The sequence below is a fragment of the Fusarium proliferatum genome, assembly GCF_900067095.1.
Source record: "Fusarium proliferatum ET1 genome assembly, contig: FPRO_scaffold006, whole genome shotgun sequence".
Taxonomy (NCBI): Eukaryota; Fungi; Ascomycota; class Sordariomycetes; order Hypocreales; family Nectriaceae; genus Fusarium; species Fusarium proliferatum.
The window spans coordinates 2767466-2786248 of NW_022194795.1; the positions used below are offsets into that span (position 1 = coordinate 2767466).

The 18783-nt window shown below is 48.2% G+C and overlaps 8 protein-coding genes across 8 annotated transcripts; 2 read left to right on the forward strand and 6 right to left on the reverse strand.

Moving 5' to 3' along the window:
- Positions 1-708: 708 nt before the first annotated feature.
- FPRO_09976 (uncharacterized protein) lies at positions 709-2925 on the reverse strand (the record flags this gene model as incomplete). The annotated part of the gene is made up of 3 exons (XM_031233425.1): positions 709-996; positions 1047-1764; positions 1862-2925. 3 exons carry the CDS (start codon positions 2923-2925, stop codon positions 709-711), a joined length of 2070 nt encoding a protein of 689 aa, XP_031083264.1.
- Positions 2926-3258: 333 nt separating this feature from the next.
- On the reverse strand, positions 3259-3741 carry FPRO_09977 (uncharacterized protein; the record flags this gene model as incomplete). The annotated part of the gene is made up of 2 exons (XM_031233426.1): positions 3259-3575; positions 3630-3741. 2 exons carry the CDS (start codon positions 3739-3741, stop codon positions 3259-3261), a joined length of 429 nt encoding a protein of 142 aa, XP_031083265.1.
- A 521-nt stretch (positions 3742-4262) lies between these two features.
- On the reverse strand, positions 4263-6119 carry FPRO_09978 (flavin depend monooxygenase that catalyses the oxidation of rubrofusarin to 9-hydroxyrubrofusarin; the record flags this gene model as incomplete). Its single annotated transcript, XM_031233428.1, has 6 exons — positions 4263-5222; positions 5272-5398; positions 5451-5761; positions 5817-5845; positions 5901-6029; positions 6080-6119. 6 exons carry the CDS (start codon positions 6117-6119, stop codon positions 4263-4265), a joined length of 1596 nt encoding a protein of 531 aa, XP_031083266.1.
- Positions 6120-7095: 976 nt separating this feature from the next.
- FPRO_09979 (uncharacterized protein) lies at positions 7096-8627 on the reverse strand (the record flags this gene model as incomplete). The annotated part of the gene is made up of 3 exons (XM_031233429.1): positions 7096-7286; positions 7336-8307; positions 8375-8627. The coding sequence occupies 3 exons, from the start codon at positions 8625-8627 to the stop codon at positions 7096-7098; spliced, it is 1416 nt and encodes a 471-aa protein (XP_031083267.1).
- Positions 8628-9470: 843 nt separating this feature from the next.
- Positions 9471-12337, forward strand: FPRO_09980 (uncharacterized protein; the record flags this gene model as incomplete). Its single annotated transcript, XM_031233430.1, has 2 exons — positions 9471-11079; positions 11133-12337. The coding sequence occupies 2 exons, from the start codon at positions 9471-9473 to the stop codon at positions 12335-12337; spliced, it is 2814 nt and encodes a 937-aa protein (XP_031083268.1).
- Positions 12338-12619: 282 nt separating this feature from the next.
- FPRO_09981 (uncharacterized protein) lies at positions 12620-13491 on the reverse strand (the record flags this gene model as incomplete). Its single annotated transcript, XM_031233431.1, has 2 exons — positions 12620-12990; positions 13155-13491. The coding sequence occupies 2 exons, from the start codon at positions 13489-13491 to the stop codon at positions 12620-12622; spliced, it is 708 nt and encodes a 235-aa protein (XP_031083269.1).
- Positions 13492-14672: 1181 nt separating this feature from the next.
- FPRO_09982 (uncharacterized protein) lies at positions 14673-14960 on the reverse strand (the record flags this gene model as incomplete). The annotated part of the gene is made up of 1 exon (XM_031233432.1): positions 14673-14960. One exon carries the CDS (start codon positions 14958-14960, stop codon positions 14673-14675), a length of 288 nt encoding a protein of 95 aa, XP_031083270.1.
- An 806-nt stretch (positions 14961-15766) lies between these two features.
- On the forward strand, positions 15767-16417 carry FPRO_09983 (uncharacterized protein; the record flags this gene model as incomplete). The annotated part of the gene is made up of 1 exon (XM_031233433.1): positions 15767-16417. One exon carries the CDS (start codon positions 15767-15769, stop codon positions 16415-16417), a length of 651 nt encoding a protein of 216 aa, XP_031083271.1.
- Between the last annotated feature and the right edge of the window lie 2366 nt (positions 16418-18783).

Genomic DNA, 18783 nt, shown 5'->3' on the forward strand with positions numbered 1-18783 from the left:
GCCACGAAGGTAAAAGAACACGAGAAAAAAACAATACGGGCAAAATACTCGTCGCCCTCGTCCTGATATTGCAACCTCAACCGAGTCGACCCCAGCGACGGTACCGTCCCTCATTCTCCTTCGACACCTTCACGTCCACCAGATCTCAGCTTCAACACCATCACCATCTTCAATCCTCTCCACAGCCCTGCATATAGCAGAGAAGCAGTGAGAAAAAGTGTTGTCCAAGAAACAACGAGTTTTTCAACAGCTATAAACCGAAGAAAGGACGTCGAGTGCATTCCGCACTCTCTCAAGAACAAAGTCTGCAAGTATCGTCAGCGTAGTGGTGTGTCATGTCACTGCGTCAATGTTAGTAGCCAAGTCACTGCATCGGTTAGTAGATCAAGTTCGAGTCGTGGTGAATAAATATCGTCGTCCAATTCTGGGCCACTAGGCCGATGCGTGAGCGCCTCTCAGTGGAAATATAATCTGCGCCAGTCCCCCCAAAAAACATCCCGTCCCCTCTTCATCACGGCGTTACTATACACAATGCAATGTGAATAACAGAAAAAAAAAATGCGAAGATCATGACGTCTTCCAAGCCACCCCGTCTAAATATCCATAGCCGGCAAAAGAACACAAAAAACTCCAGCATCAAATAATATGCACAACACCGGTTAGGGGGTATCAATATGGGCTTTTTGATCGTGTTCAGGGAATGTAGGATCAGGAAGAACAAGGTCCGATGTGCTTCTCATGTACGTGGCGGAGGAAATCTCGCTGCATTCTAAAAGAGGAGTAGTCGCCTTTGAGAATCACTTCAAGAATGTTGCCTTTGTTGGGATCACGGGCAATCTCATCCATCCTGTCACGTAGGAGTTGGAAGGCTCCTTTGAAGCGGTCGAGGATTGCTACGGTGTTGGATGAACCGCCGGAGATGTCGTTGCCCGAGTTATTGGGGTCGATGATGGAGAGGCGGTCGTAGTTCTTGTACGTGAGGCTTCGGACCTCGGACTGGGATTGTCAGTAAAGAATAGAAGAGCAGGGAGGGGTGCAAGACGTACCTTTCGGATGTACCCAATTGGTCTGGTCAGGGAGATGGCGTTGGTGTCGTGGCGGAACTCGCGCCCGTAGAGGTGGAAGAACTCAAGAAGCATCTCGCCGAGATGATGCTCGGGGATGAGGTTTCGACTTTGTACCTGTGGCATAAGCTGCAACATGCTGACAACCAAGCAAATCACTGTGAAACCACCAATTCCTCCATTTACAGGTTCATTCAGACCACGCATGAGCAGGAAATGTTTGATCACAGTTACCAGGATAGGCATGGCAGGATATTGGGCCTTCCACTCAAGAAACGTGTCGACAGCGTTGACACCACCCAAGTTCTCAAATGACACATCGACCTTTAGACCAGTCTGCTTGTCAACGTATTTGACCAACGGGACTCTAGCGTGGGCAATAACCTCGATGGAGTGTTGATCAGCTACGTGTTGACTGGTGAGGAACTTCTGGAACTTGTACAGCCAGCTCTTTGCCGACAGGTACGTTGGTGGACCGCCTCGCATGAAGCTTGCGGAACAGACCACCAGATCCATGTCTGCGGTGGGGAGGTAAAGGCCTGACATGAAGGAACCGAAGGGGTGGACCGATGCGCTCGCAAAGTTCCTCCCGTCGCGTCGCATGGCCTTTCGGAGGTTCTCGACGAGGTTGTCGCGGATTCGCTGTTCGAAATCGCGGGGTCGGACGTATTCGTAGAAGTCGATGATCTCTTTGTGTAATCTGTATACGTTAGTCCAAGTACAGGAGCGGGGAGAAAGCTTGGCCAGCAGTGCGGGTCCATGACGACTGAGGCGATAGAAAGGGCGATTCAACTTACCGGAATGGCATGTTCATGGTAGCAGAGTGATCGACAGTATCCCAAGGACAAGGGTCCTCTGTTGTCTTCGGCTGCCAACTGGGCAAAAGCGAACCCTTCGAAGGCTTCGTCGTAGCCTTCTTCAATTGTCCATAATCAGGAGGCTTGATCTCATCATCCGCAGTTCGCTTACGAGATCCCAGCGGATCATTTCTTCGCGACGTATCCAAAGTTCCATTAGCGGGCGCACGTGGTTTCTCGGGCAGACGCGCAGTCTCAGCTTTCGGTCCGGAGGGCGCGTTCGGAGGCGGTGGCGGGGGAGGTTCACGCGGGGGAGGCGGTGGTGCTTCCTCTTCTTCTTCACTGCTTTCTTCGTCTTCTGTCAGGTCAAACGAGATAAAGTCCTCGGCTTCAGTTGAAGCAGCCAGTTTCTCTGACTGGTCTTCCAGGCGCGCTTTTCGGATCAGCTTGACCATATCCCGCTTCTTGCGGGTGCTCTCGTCGGGGCATGGGAGGGCAGTGTAGGGATCGGGATTTGACCACTTAGGTGCAGCATCGCCGGATCCATCGTCTCCTGTTTTGGCACGTTTCTTGGAAGGTCCTTCTGTCTCGGAGGATGAAGAGATGTCCATTTCCAGCTCGTCGTCGTCTGATAGCTCATCAACATCGCGGAATTTGGCAGCGCCTTCTTCACCAAGTCGTTCCTCGGGCATGTTCGCAGTCGCTCCAGATACCAGAGCGCGTTCAGACGGATGAGGCGGAGGTTGCCATTTCCTTCCTCCTCTGCCCCGACCTCGGCCACCACGACCACCATCGCGACGCGGCCCTCTCCTATCAGACGGCCCACGGTAATCAGCCGGGAAATCAGGCATGCCAGCCGGCTTGTCTACGCGAAAGGTAAAGTCGCCCTGCGGCACGCGCGGGCGGTATGAATCGGAGTGGCCATAATTATCGCGGGGCGGTCGAGGAGGCAAGTCGTACCTGTCACCAGGTCGATAGCTGTCGGCATCGGGGCGCAGAGGACGGTCATTTCTTGGGCGCGAGTCGGGACGCGAGTTGCGCGGCCTGTTGTTGCGCGGAGGCATTTTGTGTGGTTGGGGATGCAGATGTGCTTTGTGCGGTGGATGAAACGATGATGTCGCAAAGAAAAAAAGATCCTTCGTGCGCGAATGATTGACCCGCGCTAAACCTAAACGAGGCAGTGGCGATCTCGGAGTCGTTAGTCAGCATGCTGCGTCACTGATGTTTGCGTTACCCTAAAGGAGCATGAACAAAGTCGATGGCAGGAAAAGCGTGTCCTATCGCTAATCATTGGTTTAACAAAATTGACCGAACGGTCCATTGATATTTATAACTCAGTAAATTTGTTTTCTCATGTAGTCTGTTTAATCTGAAGTGTATTTGTCCATCTTTGAAGCTTATTCCTTGTTTGCCCCCTCCGGATCATATGCTGACACTTCAATCTCACAGTACATCGTCGGAACACCAAGTTGCCTCACTCCAATCTGCGTCCAAATGACCTTATGATTCGGCATCCACTTCTTGTAATTCTCCGCCATTCTCTGTCCGACTTCTGGTGTGATTTCTGTGTGGTACGAGTTCACTCTGAAGACCTGCTCCCAGCCCTTTCCACCAGCTGCCTTTAGCGCCTTGTCCACATTCTCGAAAGCCAGGTCAATTTGCTCAAGTTGAGTCTCTGCGAAGACGAGGCCACCGTCTTTAATGAAGCAGCCGCCTGAGATCGTATGTCAGTCTTTGGGGATGAGAATTTAAGCGGCGTGGGGTTTACCTTGACCACTGAGCTGGAGTTGATCGCCGACACGGACAGCTTGGGCATAGTTGAGGAAGTTGGTGAGAAACTCGCCGACGCCTTCGTAAGTGTAATTCTTGAGTTGCGACATCTTTCCGGCTTATATGAGACAGATAAACCACGTGTTGCACAATACAATTGGAGTGAATTATGTGCTCAATTCATCACGTCTTACTCTGTCATTTATACTCAAGCTTCACCCTCAATCGCATCACACAGAGTAGGTCGCGCAGGATGATCTGCATCCGTAACATTGTGCATAACGTTGGCATAACGTTTTTCGGCTTAACCTCCTTCCATATCTGAGTAAGATGCACCCAGGGTCGGTTCAATGAGGACGATTATCTTCAACCCTGCAACCTACGACTGGTCTGTTGGACATGCACGGCTTCTCGCCAAGACGGTGTAACAAAAAGCCCGCAGGCATGACAAATGCAGCAGAAACGGAACCATTCAGCGCCCGGTTCGGATAAGAACAAACCTGGTAGGATCTCCATTGTTATGCTTAAATTATCTCGTCAGATCTTAGCTTCTTGGCTTCCGCTCCACCATATTCGTCAAACTTCTACTGCAGCCCGCTCAACCCTATCTATCGCTGCAACGCCTGACTATCTACCGACTCTTCTTGTTCTTATTCCTCGCCTTTGCAGCCGCCAACTCAGCGTTAACCTTCTCAATCGCCTCCCTCGCCCCATCCCACTTCTTCCGCTTGCCCTCCCCGTCAAAAACCCTCCACACAAACGGCGTAAAGATCCCATCCATCAACATCCTATACAGCGCGCGATCATTCCACCACAGCTTCCATCCTTTCAATCCCCACCCGAGATGTTCATACACGTGTGACCCAGCTGCCTTGTCAGCCCACGCAAGCCAGTCAGACTGTCGCAGCCAACCGGGAACCACGCTGCCTCTATTGGCAAGCTTACATATTGTCTCGTGGTGCTTATCTGTGGCGCGGTTCATTTCGTCAATTGAGGGGAGGGGAGAGTTTTCTTTCCAGATTTGAGCGATGGCCATGGTGCAGATATCGCTGATGGGAAATGCGCTTGTTGCGACGAGGAGATTGCCCATGAAGGCCAGTGAATCTGGGTAATCGAGCGAAAACACGTTCTGATAAAGTCGTGGAAGAGGTTTCCCACGAGATCCGATTGCTTCTGCCCATTTTGGCGTTGTGTTGCGCGTGGGATCAACGCTTGGGTCCAGGAGGCTGAAATCTGCCTCATATCCGGTGCACCAAATGATCGTGTCAACATCTAGACGCTTTCCATCCGTCAGCTCAATCTCTCTGGGCCCTGTGACACGCTTGATCTTCGGTACTGATGTGATGTCGCCCGACTCCAGCAGAGGAATGAGATTGTCCGATATGACGGGCAGAGCGTGCAGGACGGAAATTGCAGGAGAAAGACCCCATTCAGGCCTTATCTTGAACGCGTTGTCCTGCATTTTCTTGCAGATCGCATTGAAGATGAGTTCGTATAGACGAGGAAAGGCACTCTCAAACATTCCCATGAAGGCCATTGTGCGCGCTGTGAGGGTGTGGTCGAATGGGATGCCATCGCGCTTCCGTGGGATCTGCGACAATGAGCATTGTGGCGTGGGCAATTGATCTTGGGCGACTAACCACTATAACACCATGGCTGCGAGATAGCCATACCTTTTCGGCATGCCCGCAAAGAGCTGCTGCAGTGTCTGCGCCGGTATTGGAAACACCGACAACTACCACGCGTTTGCCCTTGAAGAGTTCTGGTCTATCGCCATCGTTAGTCAACTTGCGAGCCAACAGAGATCATAATGACACACCGTTTGAAGGCGCGCGAATGTAGAACGTCGCCTTCAAATTGCTCCATGCCCTCGACCTTGGGAATGTGAGGACGATTGTTTCCGCCCGTCGCCATGATGACCTTGTCGAAATATTCTGGCTCAGAGCCCTTGATGTCTACCACCCAGCGATTGCCCGCGTCATCGCGTCGCACTTTCTCTACCGATACACCCAAACGAAGCTTATCGCGAAAGTTGAAGTGGTCTACATAAGACTCTATATACTCTTGCACTTTGGCGGACGGGCAATGACTGGGCGTGGAGTCTGGGTATGGGAAGTCTGTGAAGGAGGCCTACAGAAGTCAGCATTTCTGCCACGACATACAGAGCATGAGGTTCGCTAGGTACCCTTTCTTTAGAGATGTTGATGATGGTACCGTGGGGCTTGTCAGCGACGCATTCATTCTGTGCGGCTTTGAGGTGTGTGCTTACTCGGTAAGACTGATGTCTTGTCTTGCTCGGTGTAATGCCAAAGACCTCCGACATACCCACTGCGCTCAAATCCAGTCACGTCGAAACCGACTTCGAGTAAGTTTTTGACCGCGACAAGGCCAGCGATGCCTGGGTTGTGTCAGTGCCCCATCTTCAATTAAGATACCCGGAATACCCACCGAGGCCGACCACAGCCACCTTTTGAGGCTGCTTATCCATGTTTACTTAGGGTCAAGCCTACATCCCCGATGCCGATGACAGGACCGCCTCAGCTTATATACATGCTCATTTTCATGGAAGGCCCGGCATCATCTCAGCTGACAGGCAGTGACAGCACAGACCCATCAAGGTCGGCAGTCAGCAAGACGGAGCATTCCGGACTAGAGCACTAGCCTGGGTAAACTCTGTACCTTGTCACAATTAACCTTAACAGCCGAACATCCGTTAGTGTTTTTGAGAGCGCCCGCTATTTTTCATATGAACAAGGATGTGAATTAATTGAACCATCTTGCCAGCTTGCCAGTCTTGTGAAGCATCTCAAATCTCGATTGAATGGAAGCAATACGAGGTACTCTGAGCTTGTAAGGCGGAATTGATCCCGCAAACACGCCACCAAGAGCTTGATGGCTTGAGTCTAATGCGCGATGCTGGAGAGAGATCAGATCGATTAGATAACATGGAATGTTCTTACTGGTGCAGATGCCGAGCTGAACGGTGAACTGTGCGCTATGACCCATGAGCCGGCCTGAAGTCGATCCGACGACCGACTTCGGATCATCAATGGGGAGCAAGAAACATCAGACCTTGATGTAGAGTTTCAAAGCAGACTTGGCAAAGGTATGCTAAACTGAATGAAGGTATCATAAACTTGTACCAATATCAAGTGTTACTATTATTTAGGATCAAGGTCCCAAGTTTTCTTTGCTCCCCTAGATTACATCGTGATTCCGAGTAATGTATCTTTCTGCATTTCCGCTACGTAATATAATACAAATATAACCGCTTTCCAATCTTGAATGTACAAACTATGATCTGTTTCGTGTACATAAGCTCTCAACCACAGATCTCAAGTGTCAAAAACATATCTCGCTGAGAACTCGCAAACAATCGCTCCATATACAAATAGTTGCCCCCTGATCCACCGCGCATTGCATTTATCCAATTTAAAAAACGTAAGTCAAAAATAGACCACCTCCTAAATTTTCCTCATCAGAAAAAGGAAGTTCCCCATAACAAGTCCACGAGCTACCGCAATCGACACCAATGCAGCAAGGGTAACACCAAGATAGAGGAACGCCAGAGGCTTTACGCCCGCCTTCTCCAACATGAGGGCACTCAAGGGATTGGCGATAAGAAGCGACGCTCCTACAAGCAAGTTGGTAGAGCCTGAGAAATTGTTAGTCATGTCCTCAAAATCGGCTGGTTAGATACATACCATAATATCTCGCATAATCCCTGGCAGCGCATGTTTTGCCGACGCAAATTGGAGCCGCTGTGTAGAAAGATCCTGAGAGGAGGCCCCAAAGTGCTGCGAATGCGTAGAAAAAGGGGCGGCCGGATGTAGTAAAAGGGAAGAAAATGGTGGACATCAGAACGACCATGAGCACCATTGTGATGACCATTGCGTTTATTCCTCCAATGCGATCGCTTGAACGGCCCATGATTAAGCGGCTGACACATGAGGTTCCACCTATGACCGAAAGAAGGATGAATCCGTCCTTGGCAGTGAAACCAGCGCTGGTCGATATAGCTGGGAGCAGACCGGCTATGCCACAGTTGACAAACTCCATCAGGAACATGCTGAAAGCCACGAAAAAGAAGCTGGAGCTCTTCCATGCCGAGAGATCAAATACCGAACCTGTATTTGCATACGGGTCATAGTTGTCGGTGCCCAAGACAAGACGTTCGAAGGGCAGAAAACAAAGGAATCCAACACTCGTCGAGGCGGCAATAACTATCGCCACGATCCTCATTGACCAAGTCCAACCAAGATGCTCAAAAGTCGAGTGAAGAATGATTGGAAAGATGGTAGCACCAAGGGAAGCTCCCGTAACAGCAATGCCCATAGCGAATCCTCGTCGACGAACGAATAACTTTCCCACCACTCCAATAGCAACAGTGCAGTTGATACCAGTGCCGATACTGCCAAAGACACCGAAAAAAACCATGAACTGCCAGTATGTTTTGCACTGCCCCATTATGAGAAAAGTGGCGGTCGAGAGAATACCTCCGATTGCGCTTAGGAGTCGAGGACCATAGCGGTCGAGAAGAGAGCCGTAGAGGAAACTGGGGACGCAGGCGAGGAATAGGTATACACCGATGATCCAGCCGATTTGGCTGTTGGTGTTGTCTTTGAGTTGGTTGTCACTGAAGTATGACTGCAGTGTGCCGATGGAGCCGTTGAAACCTGGGGTTTGGTGTTAATAAAGTCTGCCAGAGGTCTGATGAATGATTTGGGGATATGTAAGACGTACCAGAGGAGCAAAATAGAAAGAGGAATGAGCCAAAGACACAGAGCCGAGCACGCCACTCTGACTCATGGTCCATGACGAAGGACGCTGATCGGTAAGATAAGGGGCGAATGGATGGGGGCCTATCCATGGCCTGACGATTGGTGTCTTCAATACCGTCTTGTAAAGATACATCAACATATGGGAAAGAGCTCTCAAAGTCGAGGGAGGGGCTCTTTTCGAGATCGAGCGAATCGGTGTCGTGTTGACGGACCATTTTTGTGAATGATGTGCTGCGACAAGAATGAAATGGATTGCGTATGTAAGTCCAAAAACTGATCTCGCAGCTGGTTTATATATATTTCCCCCTTCATCTTGAGTTTGGGAAATGGAAGTTTGATCGATTCATCTTGAAAGCTTATGATTTCTGAGCGAGAGATATGAAAGCTAAGATGTTTTCTCTTCACTCTGGGTGGTAGACTTATGCTATTGACTTTTAAATATCACATAAAATAAGAGACTTTAGCGACTAAGTTATGGGGAAAACAAACGCATTGTTACATTTAAGATTTTGCGTACAGTTCGTGTGATTTGGCCTTGCTGGAAACCTCTCTTAAGAACTACTCGAAGTTTAGTTTCGCTTAGCTAAATTCAGTAGGAGCATCATCATAAGCCGCATCTTTTGGCCTTGTTCTTGTTGTAATGGTTGTCGAGTCGACACACTTATTCCGCAGGTCTAGGCTTTATCCCGCCGATTCATTGAGGCCTTTCACTCAAGATCTACGTTTGCTGTCTTGGATATCCGTGAAAATAGCTTAGTAAGAAAAGCTTCCAAAGATGGCCATCTGTGGAGAGCCAGGAAGTTATTTTTTCTTCAGAAACATTTCCTTAATTTTCTCAGTAATGATATGAAGTCAAGTCCCCAAACGTGAGGGTGGATGTCGAAGCTAAAACGAATCTGACGTTTTCAGAACCAACCAACCAACCACCCAAATCTCACCATCTGACCAATCACATGACCCCATCAAACCACTCAGCCCGGAAACTACGGCATCATACTTTTATCATCATCAACACCAACATCAACACCATGACGAACCCATAGTCACCACCTCACGACATGCCGCCTCTAAGCGAGACCATTCGAAATGGCATCTCCGACTCGTTGGCGCGCACTCAACTCTGGCTCAACACGCCAAATGGTCGTGGCGTGCTAAAGTGCACTGTTGCCTACACCATCGCCAGCCTTGCGACTTTTGTACCGTTTTTGGCGAACTTTCTGGGCAAGCCGGAGGGTAAACATGTTGTTGCTACTATTACGGTGTATTTTCACCCTGCGAGGTCGGTGGGATCGATGATTGAGGCTATTCTTATTGCTGTTGTTGCCGTTGCTTACGCAGAGGCGGTTTCGCTGTTGTCAATGGTTACTTCGGTCTTTTTCGGATCGACGATGCATTTGGTGACGCTATCGCATGTTTTGGTTGTTGTGGTGTTTATCGGTGGTGGGTTTGGCTTCATGGGTTGGGTGAAACAGAGGATGCTGAACCCTCTCGTCAACGTCGGCAGCACCCTTGCAGCTCTCGCGATAATCGGAGTCGTGACCAAAGAAAGTCACGTAATGTCCAACGTATTCTCTAACGAGAAGGTACTCCAGGTATTCAAGATGCTCGTCATGGGTATCACGACTACGACGGCAGTCAATCTGCTGCTCTGGCGAACGAGCGCCCGCACGTCACTGCGAGAGACGATGAATCGAGTCTCGATACCGCTAGGAGATATGCTATACATGATTACCAACAGTTTCCTCAGTGGATCTGAAGAAGGTCTGGTGTCGGATGGATTTACAGCAGCATCGACACATTATGCGAAATCCTATTCTCAAATGATGAAGGACATGAGAGAAGCGAAGTTTGAGCATTATTTCCTTGGACATGAAGAAATTTACGAGCATGAGAGGACTGTTGCGAGATCTATGGAGACCTTGGCACAGGCGCTGGGTGGCTTGAGGAACGCGACGAACACTCAGCTTGAACAGCTCAAGCATCCCAAGCTACTGAGTCCAAGAGCATCAGGCACGGCTTCACCTAATACGGCGCGACAGCTGTTCGAGCAGTTTAACCAATCGATCACTATGTCTATGACAGGTGTGCGACAGAATCTTTGCAGAATTCTTCACGAGCCGCAGTTTGGACAGCCGCCCAGCTACGAAATTAACGTCGATGAGGACCTACGGCGCAATTTGATGGACTCGCTGAGTACCTTTGACACAGCCAGATCAGATGCCTTACAAGGGCTCTATGATCGAATCGAACAAATGGCTTCGTCTCACGAATCAACACGCGCTAATCTGGAAGAAGTCGCTGCAGCGTGCGGCCACTTCACCTTCAGTCTTCAATCCTTCGGCGAGGACGTTCTTCAGTACCTCGATGTTCTGGATGATCTGGAGTATGTGATTATACGCAAGAGTAGAAGTTGGAGATGGTTGCTCTGGTGGAAGACAGGTGCTGAAGAAGATCGGAACAAAGCGATCAGATTATTTGAGTCTACAGAGGCTGCTGATTCACTGATGCGGACGAGGCAGAGATCTGTTAGTGTACTTGATGGTTCAGCTGCGGTACCTGCGCCGGTGGATTTGAGGACGTGGTATAATGCGCCTGATCTGAATAAGATACTGGCTTGGTTCTGGAGAAACATCTCAGCGCTTTTTAAGAAAATGGCGCGAGATGATAGTAAGTTTGGTCCATTCTCTTTTTCCCTGTGTTCATTCACTGACTGCGACTAGTTCAGTTCGGCCTCAAAGTTGGAATTGGAGCTGCTCTATGGGCCATGCTAGCCTTCCTTGAGGAAACAAGAGAGCTATACACCGAATGGCGTGGTGAATGGGGTCTTTTATCCTTTATAATCGTGTGCAGTTTCACTGTTGGAGCTGCCAACACCGTTAGTTTGGCTCGTTTCATCGGAACGATATTCGGAGCTGTATTCTCCGTGATCAACTGGAAGATCAGCCATGGTTACGCCTTGGCACTGATTCCTCTTGGCTGGCTGACGAGTTTTATCAATTTTTACCTTGTCATTCAGCATGGCAAGGCTTCTCTGGGACGAATCAGTCTTCTTGCGTACAATGTTTCTACATTGTACGCGTACAGAGTAAAGAGGAAGGCAGATGGGAACGACGCGACGGAAGATGGGCAGTTCAGTCAACCTGATATCGTGGAGATCGCCAATCGCCGAGCCATTGCCGTCACAGCTGGTATCATTTGGGGTCTGGTGGTTTGCCGACTCATATGGCCCATATCAGCCCGCCGAAAGTTCAAAGAGAGTCTGTCAGTGCTTCATCTGCAGATGGGTCTGATCTGGAAACGAGGGCCCCTCACCGTTCTCTTTCGCAGTGAAGGGTCTCAAAGCTATCTCAAGTCAGGCGAACAAGCTGCCTTGCAAAGGTATGCTGCAAACCTGGATAGCTTGAGACTAGCCGCCGCTTCAGAGTTTGAGTTACGAGGCCCGTTTCCCATGGAAGTCTACGGCCGTGTGCTGAAAAGCACTATGCGCATCCTTGATGGCTTTTACAACATGAGTCTTGTTGCCTGTCGAAAAGGTCATCTCACGGAAGGTGAGAGGGCTTTACTTGAATACACCGCTCGTGAGCGTGCCATTCTATGCGATCACATCTGTCAAGCTTTCCAAGTGGTCGCCAGCTCAACGATGCTGGAGTACCCTTTCGCTGATGCTACACCAAGTATCGTGTCAGCACGCGAGAACTTGTTGAGCAAGATCTTTGAGTTCAGAAAGGAACATCCTCGTAGATTGATAAACGAGGGTGGTGAGGGCAGTGAATCAAGTCAGCTACTTGTCGAGGAGAAAGATTATGCACTGCTCTACGCATATGCGCTTGTTACTGGACAGGTTGTCGACGAACTAAGGTTGATTGGAAAGGAAATAGGGAGTCTTTTCGGTGTTTTGGATGAGGATACCCGGCTTCTGCAGTAATAGAGACAGAACTCCACAAGAGCATATTTTTAATGACGTAAATCAGCACAGAACCTAGCAAGGACCATCTATCGTGTATGCGCCAACTCCTACCTTACAGAATATCCCTAACAGCCATAACTTGAGAACCTAAGCAAGTGTAATACCGAAACACAGACCCAGACCCGAAAAATGACACAGAACACCGAGCGATCTAATAAAGTATCATCGTCCAAACAGCTAAGCCACAAGGGCTCAGCTTACCAAAATGACTCATGAACAACACCTATCGACCAAAAGCGTTTAAGAGCCAAAAAGCTTGATCTGGTGTGAGCTAAGAGAATACTCAGCCAAAGTCATGGCAATCAACCCTTTCTCTTTGAAGTCCTCTAGCATGAAACGAAGTCGGATATCCGGATCTCGAACTCTTTTGTGAGGCAAAACCACAACATCATTATGGGGCCGGCTTCCATCATTCAAACTCTGAATGAGATACATGTTGGATGAAGCGAGCTTGTCGACCAATTGACCAACAACATGCCACGGGTTGAGAAGTACAACACAATTGCGAGGGAAGAGAAGTTTCCACATACGAACACTAGACCTCGCCATGGTGAGAGTGACGAGGAAGTTGTCCAGAAGTGTAAGTTCGATAAGGTCTTTGCGCGGAAGTTCTTTGTATTCGTCAGACACAGAGTCTTGCCAAGCAAAACATGCACATCGTAGTCGTACTCCAGAGCATATTCAACCGCTGGAGTCATGTCTCTATCTCCAGAAACAAGGACAAAAACATTAGTCTTGTTAGATTTCGGGAGGTGGGTAGCATCTAGTGATATACCTCTGACTAGGTTCGTATCAACCTTTTTCTCGCCTCCCTTTCCTTTCCGATGAAAGTTGAATAAACGGGAAGAATGAAGTACAAGATCTTGATATACGCGACCTCGATGAAGGTTAGATCCATAGACACTGATGACTTTCATTCCGGTGACTTTGCGGATGATGCCTCTGAGCTTGCGGATGTCGTAATGCCAGTCTAAGTGTCTTTTGGGGTCAAGACGGCGACGCTTCTCTTCGGCTTTTGCACCACTGATTTTGAAGTTGGATTCATCCAGGTAGAGGTGTGCAACTCGACCGCTTTTGTCAGACGAGGGCTTGGAAGGTGGAGAATGTGGCATGGTGACAGATAGAGAGAGTTGTGCTTGTAGAAAAAAGATGAGTCGATATCACAGGAGAGAAGCCCAGTACCAATGATAAGTTCACGGCGAGGGATGGGGATGTTTGAAGGATCAACCTCAGCAGGACTGATAGTAAAGTGCACATCTTATAGTGATTAATTTAGTTACTTCAATGACACTGGCGATTACAGTGAAGGAATTCAGATTCTTTCAAGAGGAGTGACTGATCACTTCTCACAAGTTTATGCAATGTCCTTTGTTGATGAGATCTGACAGAGTCTGCATTATATGCAGCTGCGACAAAGAATATTTAACGTTAACAAGAGCGGCATATCAGAAAATGCTTCTTTAGTTCTCATTCAATTAACAAGGACTAAGCGTTTTGCCCCTCCACCCCGCCAATTCTGACAGTGACGGGACATCTGCTGGAATTCTGTCATAAAGGCCACGTTAGTGGCCAGCTGAACAGAGAAAAGATAATTGTTGAAAGGTGAATATGCTAATCTGAAGTAAACCTTCTTACGTTAAGCCAGTCTCTATGTTCATATTCTAAATTCATGAGATGAGGCGCATATGCTCCTACACAAGAGCCCTAAGGCTGATGGGTGCCAGGGTTCATTATCGCGGAGAGATATATCGTCATCCCGCTCGAATTAGGAAACTGAGTATAACGGCTGTTAATCTATAGTGTTATTTTGAGTTGATAGCCCCACAGCAGATGGCTCATATCATGCGCCCCATGCGCCTCACGCGCCTCTTAGGAGATACACTTGGATGTTGAAGAACACGGTCTCTAACATAGTTGGCTCGGACCTTTGTGGAAGAAACACAGTGTACTTTGCGTCCTCGGTTCACAGGCCGAGGTAAGGAAATGCAGCGCACCTCTACTCTACATGCTTGAGAAGAGGTACGCGACAATTAGAGGCACACGAAGAGCGGGGACATATTTGAATTAAGAGATCTGTTTCTAAGCGAATATCGCAAGTGAAGCATATAGCCCTAGGTCCTTGGAGACATGCGCAGGGCTGGCCAACATGAATTGGTATACCTCCTTATCCTCTCCTAACTCTCTTCTGTCCAAAATCAAAGTTCAACTTCAGCCATCTAGAATGAAACTCGTACTTGGGCGTTGCAAGGTGAGATGGTCTCCTGGCAAGTCAGGGCCCTAACCCTAAGGCCATCTACTGGGGCGCCAAAATGCAGCCGTCCGAGGCCGCGGGAATGTTGCTAGGGCAATTGATGCAGGAGCCAACCCACTCATTGTTGGCTTGAATGGGAGCGACAGAGTGTTCGCAATGCCAGATATTGATGCACGCACGGCTGTAGACGCCGGCCATTTGTGAAGCGGTAACTGGGGAGCCTTCCGTGGGGCAAGTCACGAGAACTACGCCGACACGGCCCCTAGGTTCAATTGCAGCACCAAGAGAGCTGGTGGCAAAGGCAAGGGTGGCAACAGTAGAGAACTTCATGGTTGTTCACGTGTTAGAAAGGTTCGAGTATCCTTGGGGGCATCGGAAACATACTGAAAGTTGTGAAAATGGCTTAGAGTAAGCAGTATTTGAGGTAGGCTGGATACAAGGAAGAGGAAGTGTTTGCTGGGCCGATGGGAGAAGAGGTAAGTGAGGTTTCAATGGATAGAGCTGGCTTTTATATCCTCCTGGAGCTCTTCGAGTCACGATAGTTTAATCACTAGGTATGTCAGACGAGGTTGCGGGCGCACGGCAGAATCGGCTTCTCTAATTCTGTTTTTGAGGCCATGGTATGATAGCTCGGCTTCGCTTAGAAACAATATCTAGGAGTCCGTTTGTCTTTCTCCACGGGATATCCGATCTCGTAGTGGGGTGAAGCATCTCAATTTTGTATTATAATACGAGTTACAGCATAGTTAGAGTTGTGCACCAGATGAACTTTATTTCAGACGGTTTCGGGCTGTCGCCGAATGTGGAAGGCGTCTGAATTAACAGGGGTTACGAAACATACGAAAAACCCCCACCATTACTCTCGTAGTATACTATGTGATCTAACCATGCAATGGACTTTAACGGTTCAAAGATGGTATTGAAAACTATTGCCGTTCGGTCCGACGGCAGTTCTCACAAGACGACTTATTTACAAGTTGAAAGAAAATTTTAGTTCGTTTTGAGGTCAAGAAATGCGGTCAGAAATCTATAAAGCTCAGCAGTTATGCTCGTTTTCAATATCGAGCAACCATCTCAAACATCTTTCCAAGCTTCGGTCTATTACACACAACCCTCAAACACACCTTCTATCCACCATGTTTGTATCAGAAATCATCAGCCCTCTCCTCCTCGTCGCCAGCGCCGCACTGGCGGCTGCCAATCCTCAGCCCTCCTTTGCGGCTGTTGTGGCTCCCCGTCTGCAGGTTTCCGTCGAAGCAGTCGACGAACTCCTGATGAGCAACACTACTGAGCATCTCACAAGCATTGATATCGCCAAATGGGCTCCTGCTCTCGGGCAGCCAGTCGAGGTTCTCACCAGCTTGGACTCTGAAACCAAGTTCAAGGTGTTCTATTTCCTCCACCAAGCCATTTCCGAGGGGCCTGGATCGCTTTCTAAGCGTGACCAGGCGACTGCTGATAAAGATGCCGCCATCATCAGGGAGAAGGCAGAATCCTACCAAAGCACAGTCACAGTTGAGGCAGCGGAAGATGAGCTTCGTTGCCAGAATACCGCTTCTTGTGTTCTCTGTATCGGTGCAGCTGCAACTACCGCGGGAGGTCTCATTTCTTCATGCTCTGCAGTTGCACTACGAGCCAACAACCTTCGTGTTGCAGGAAACGCTAGCCCAACAGCTGCCGAGGTTAGCGGTGCTGTCATTATCGCGGAGCTCTTAGCATGCGCCGCCAAGCCTCTTACCGGTTTCCTCGTTGCTACTGGTGTCTGCCTCAAGGTTACAGGCCATTAAACGACAACCTTTGGAAGGCTGAAGGCTTACTGCGCCTGGTGGAGACAGCTTCCCGGTATCAACTTTTGAAAACAAGTTACTCTCGATGCCATTCAGCCACAGCTGTTGGAAACCCCGTTTAGTTACTAGTACTGGTGATAAATATTTCATTCTTGTGAGAAGTCTAGCTTACAAGTGAAGCTTGATAGTTTAGAAAATATACCTTATCTTATCTTTAATTTTTCTCATGAGCTAAACGGAACTGGAAAATGCTAGGTGATGAGCCCGGGTCAAACAATACCCTTGTTGGGATCCCACTCGGCACCGTCCTGCATGATATACGAGAGTATGCCGATACCCGTTTATCCCGTAGCTTCGGATACTGCGAAAAAGACAAGTCTGTCGGGTTAGACAGTACCTTATCGTTAGTTTAATCAATCCTACCTTGCAGATCTATTGTTGACTCTTGAGTCCAACTCTGGAGGCTCAGCCCCGTCTTAATCTGCTCTTGTACCAATGTCGCCCGGATTTTCGCTCCATTTCCGCTAGGTGCATTTCTCAGAGGTGTGATTGGAGGACAATAAGGCTGGCTAATCGTAGAATGCAGTGCCGGCAAGAGCTTGTGCCAGTTAGACTTTTTAGGTGAGCATGTGGTGCGCTGCTATCAGGTTATAAACGATGACTCTTTAGATCGGGAAGATCTTAGGAATGGATGAACTTATTCAAACCCCTATAGCCTGCTTTAATAACTTATAAATTGCCCCGAGATGTTGAGATATGCGATCCTTGTCTGACGTTATGATAGAGCCGCATTATTAATAGATAATAGCAGGCCCGTGCAAGCCAAGTTGATCGAGCTTGGCAAGTTCGTTTCAAAAGATAGGTATAGAAATCTGAAGGCCCTCATTAGTCTATTTGACGAAACGTGGCGCGTTTTCAGTAGGAATACTTAGGGAAATCAGACTTACAGGGTAGAGTTAAGTTAGCTTCGTTTTAGTTACTCATAAATGGCTTGGCCTACACGTCACGAACTTAGCACGGACCCCGCGGACTACCCTTTATGAAATGGGCCCTGGCTTGCGTTTTAGTAATTATGGCCTGAATAGCAGGGCCAATGACGAGTTTTACCGATCTTCAGACCATTAATTAGTCTAAACCCAATTTCGAGACCCGTTACTAACTATAGTAATAAGGCAGGTTTTATTATAAAACAGCTTGAGGTACCCTATACTCTAGCTTGAGGTTGAAACTGTTTAATAGAAAAGGTAAGGTTGACCAATAAGGTCAGTCACCAGGTTACTACTCTAGCTTGAGCTTTATGGTACATATATTATTAAGAAGCCTCTCTTAAGCTACTGTAAAGGAAATTAAGACAATCTATAGAAATATTAAAAAATAATACAGTAAGATAGAAATCTAAAGGTGCTTATAGGATGTAAACGACCTTTATTAGTTACTTTAGATTACATTGCCTGTAAATCTTATACTACTCTACTACTGGCCCTACTCATTTATGGGAGTAACATCTCTTACGGTTTGGCATACGTGGCTCCTCTTTTTGGTTTGAGGTAGCCCCGATGCCGGACATTGAAGGTACTAGCGTGCCACGTGGGTCAGAATCATGGCTACAGTGGTTTATAGTATTCATTCTGGCAAAGCCACAGTAGGTTGAATCTTAGGAAGGATGCCATTTAATACAGTTCCTCAGTTTCAGGCTCCGCATTGGTGTTGTTTACCTTTGTGCCTTGGGGGTAAAGCATCGTTCAAACCCTTAAACTTATCACACAGGATCCGCGGCATACATGTTCATAATAATTTGTAGCTTCTGGTGAGGGTGGCCAAAGTAAGACTGGCTTGGCTAGTGTTGGAGAACTGTAGAGGAACAGTCCGGGTTCCTATATCAGTCCAGGCCTATGTCTATTAGAACTGTGCAGCTGATTATCCATGCGAGGTTGAACTTGAGGTTGTCAATACATATGATAAGGGCACGATATTTGCTAAGTTGTGATTTACAATCAAGGTCCATTGTTCCACTGACCCCCAAGGCCTATTTGCAATTAGGAAATCATGTTAGCATAACATGAGATATGAGGGGGATCAATCGGTGAATACCTACCAGAATAGGCAGTTTTGAACACCTCCATGTCTTCATCTACCGGTCAACACTTTTCTCCCCCGCATTTTTTCTCAAAAATTGCCCCGACATTCCGAAATCAGCGGTTCCTTAACCGCTCCATCGAATGTGGAGTCAACCCCTGTCCATGACGTCCAGTCTGGGGATGGTGCTTAAACTTGAAGAATCAAGCAAGTCCCTAGCGCACAATGTTGACGAAGTTACTCCATTCAGCAATTCTAAGCACCCAAGCTCCAAATGCCATGGTTTATCA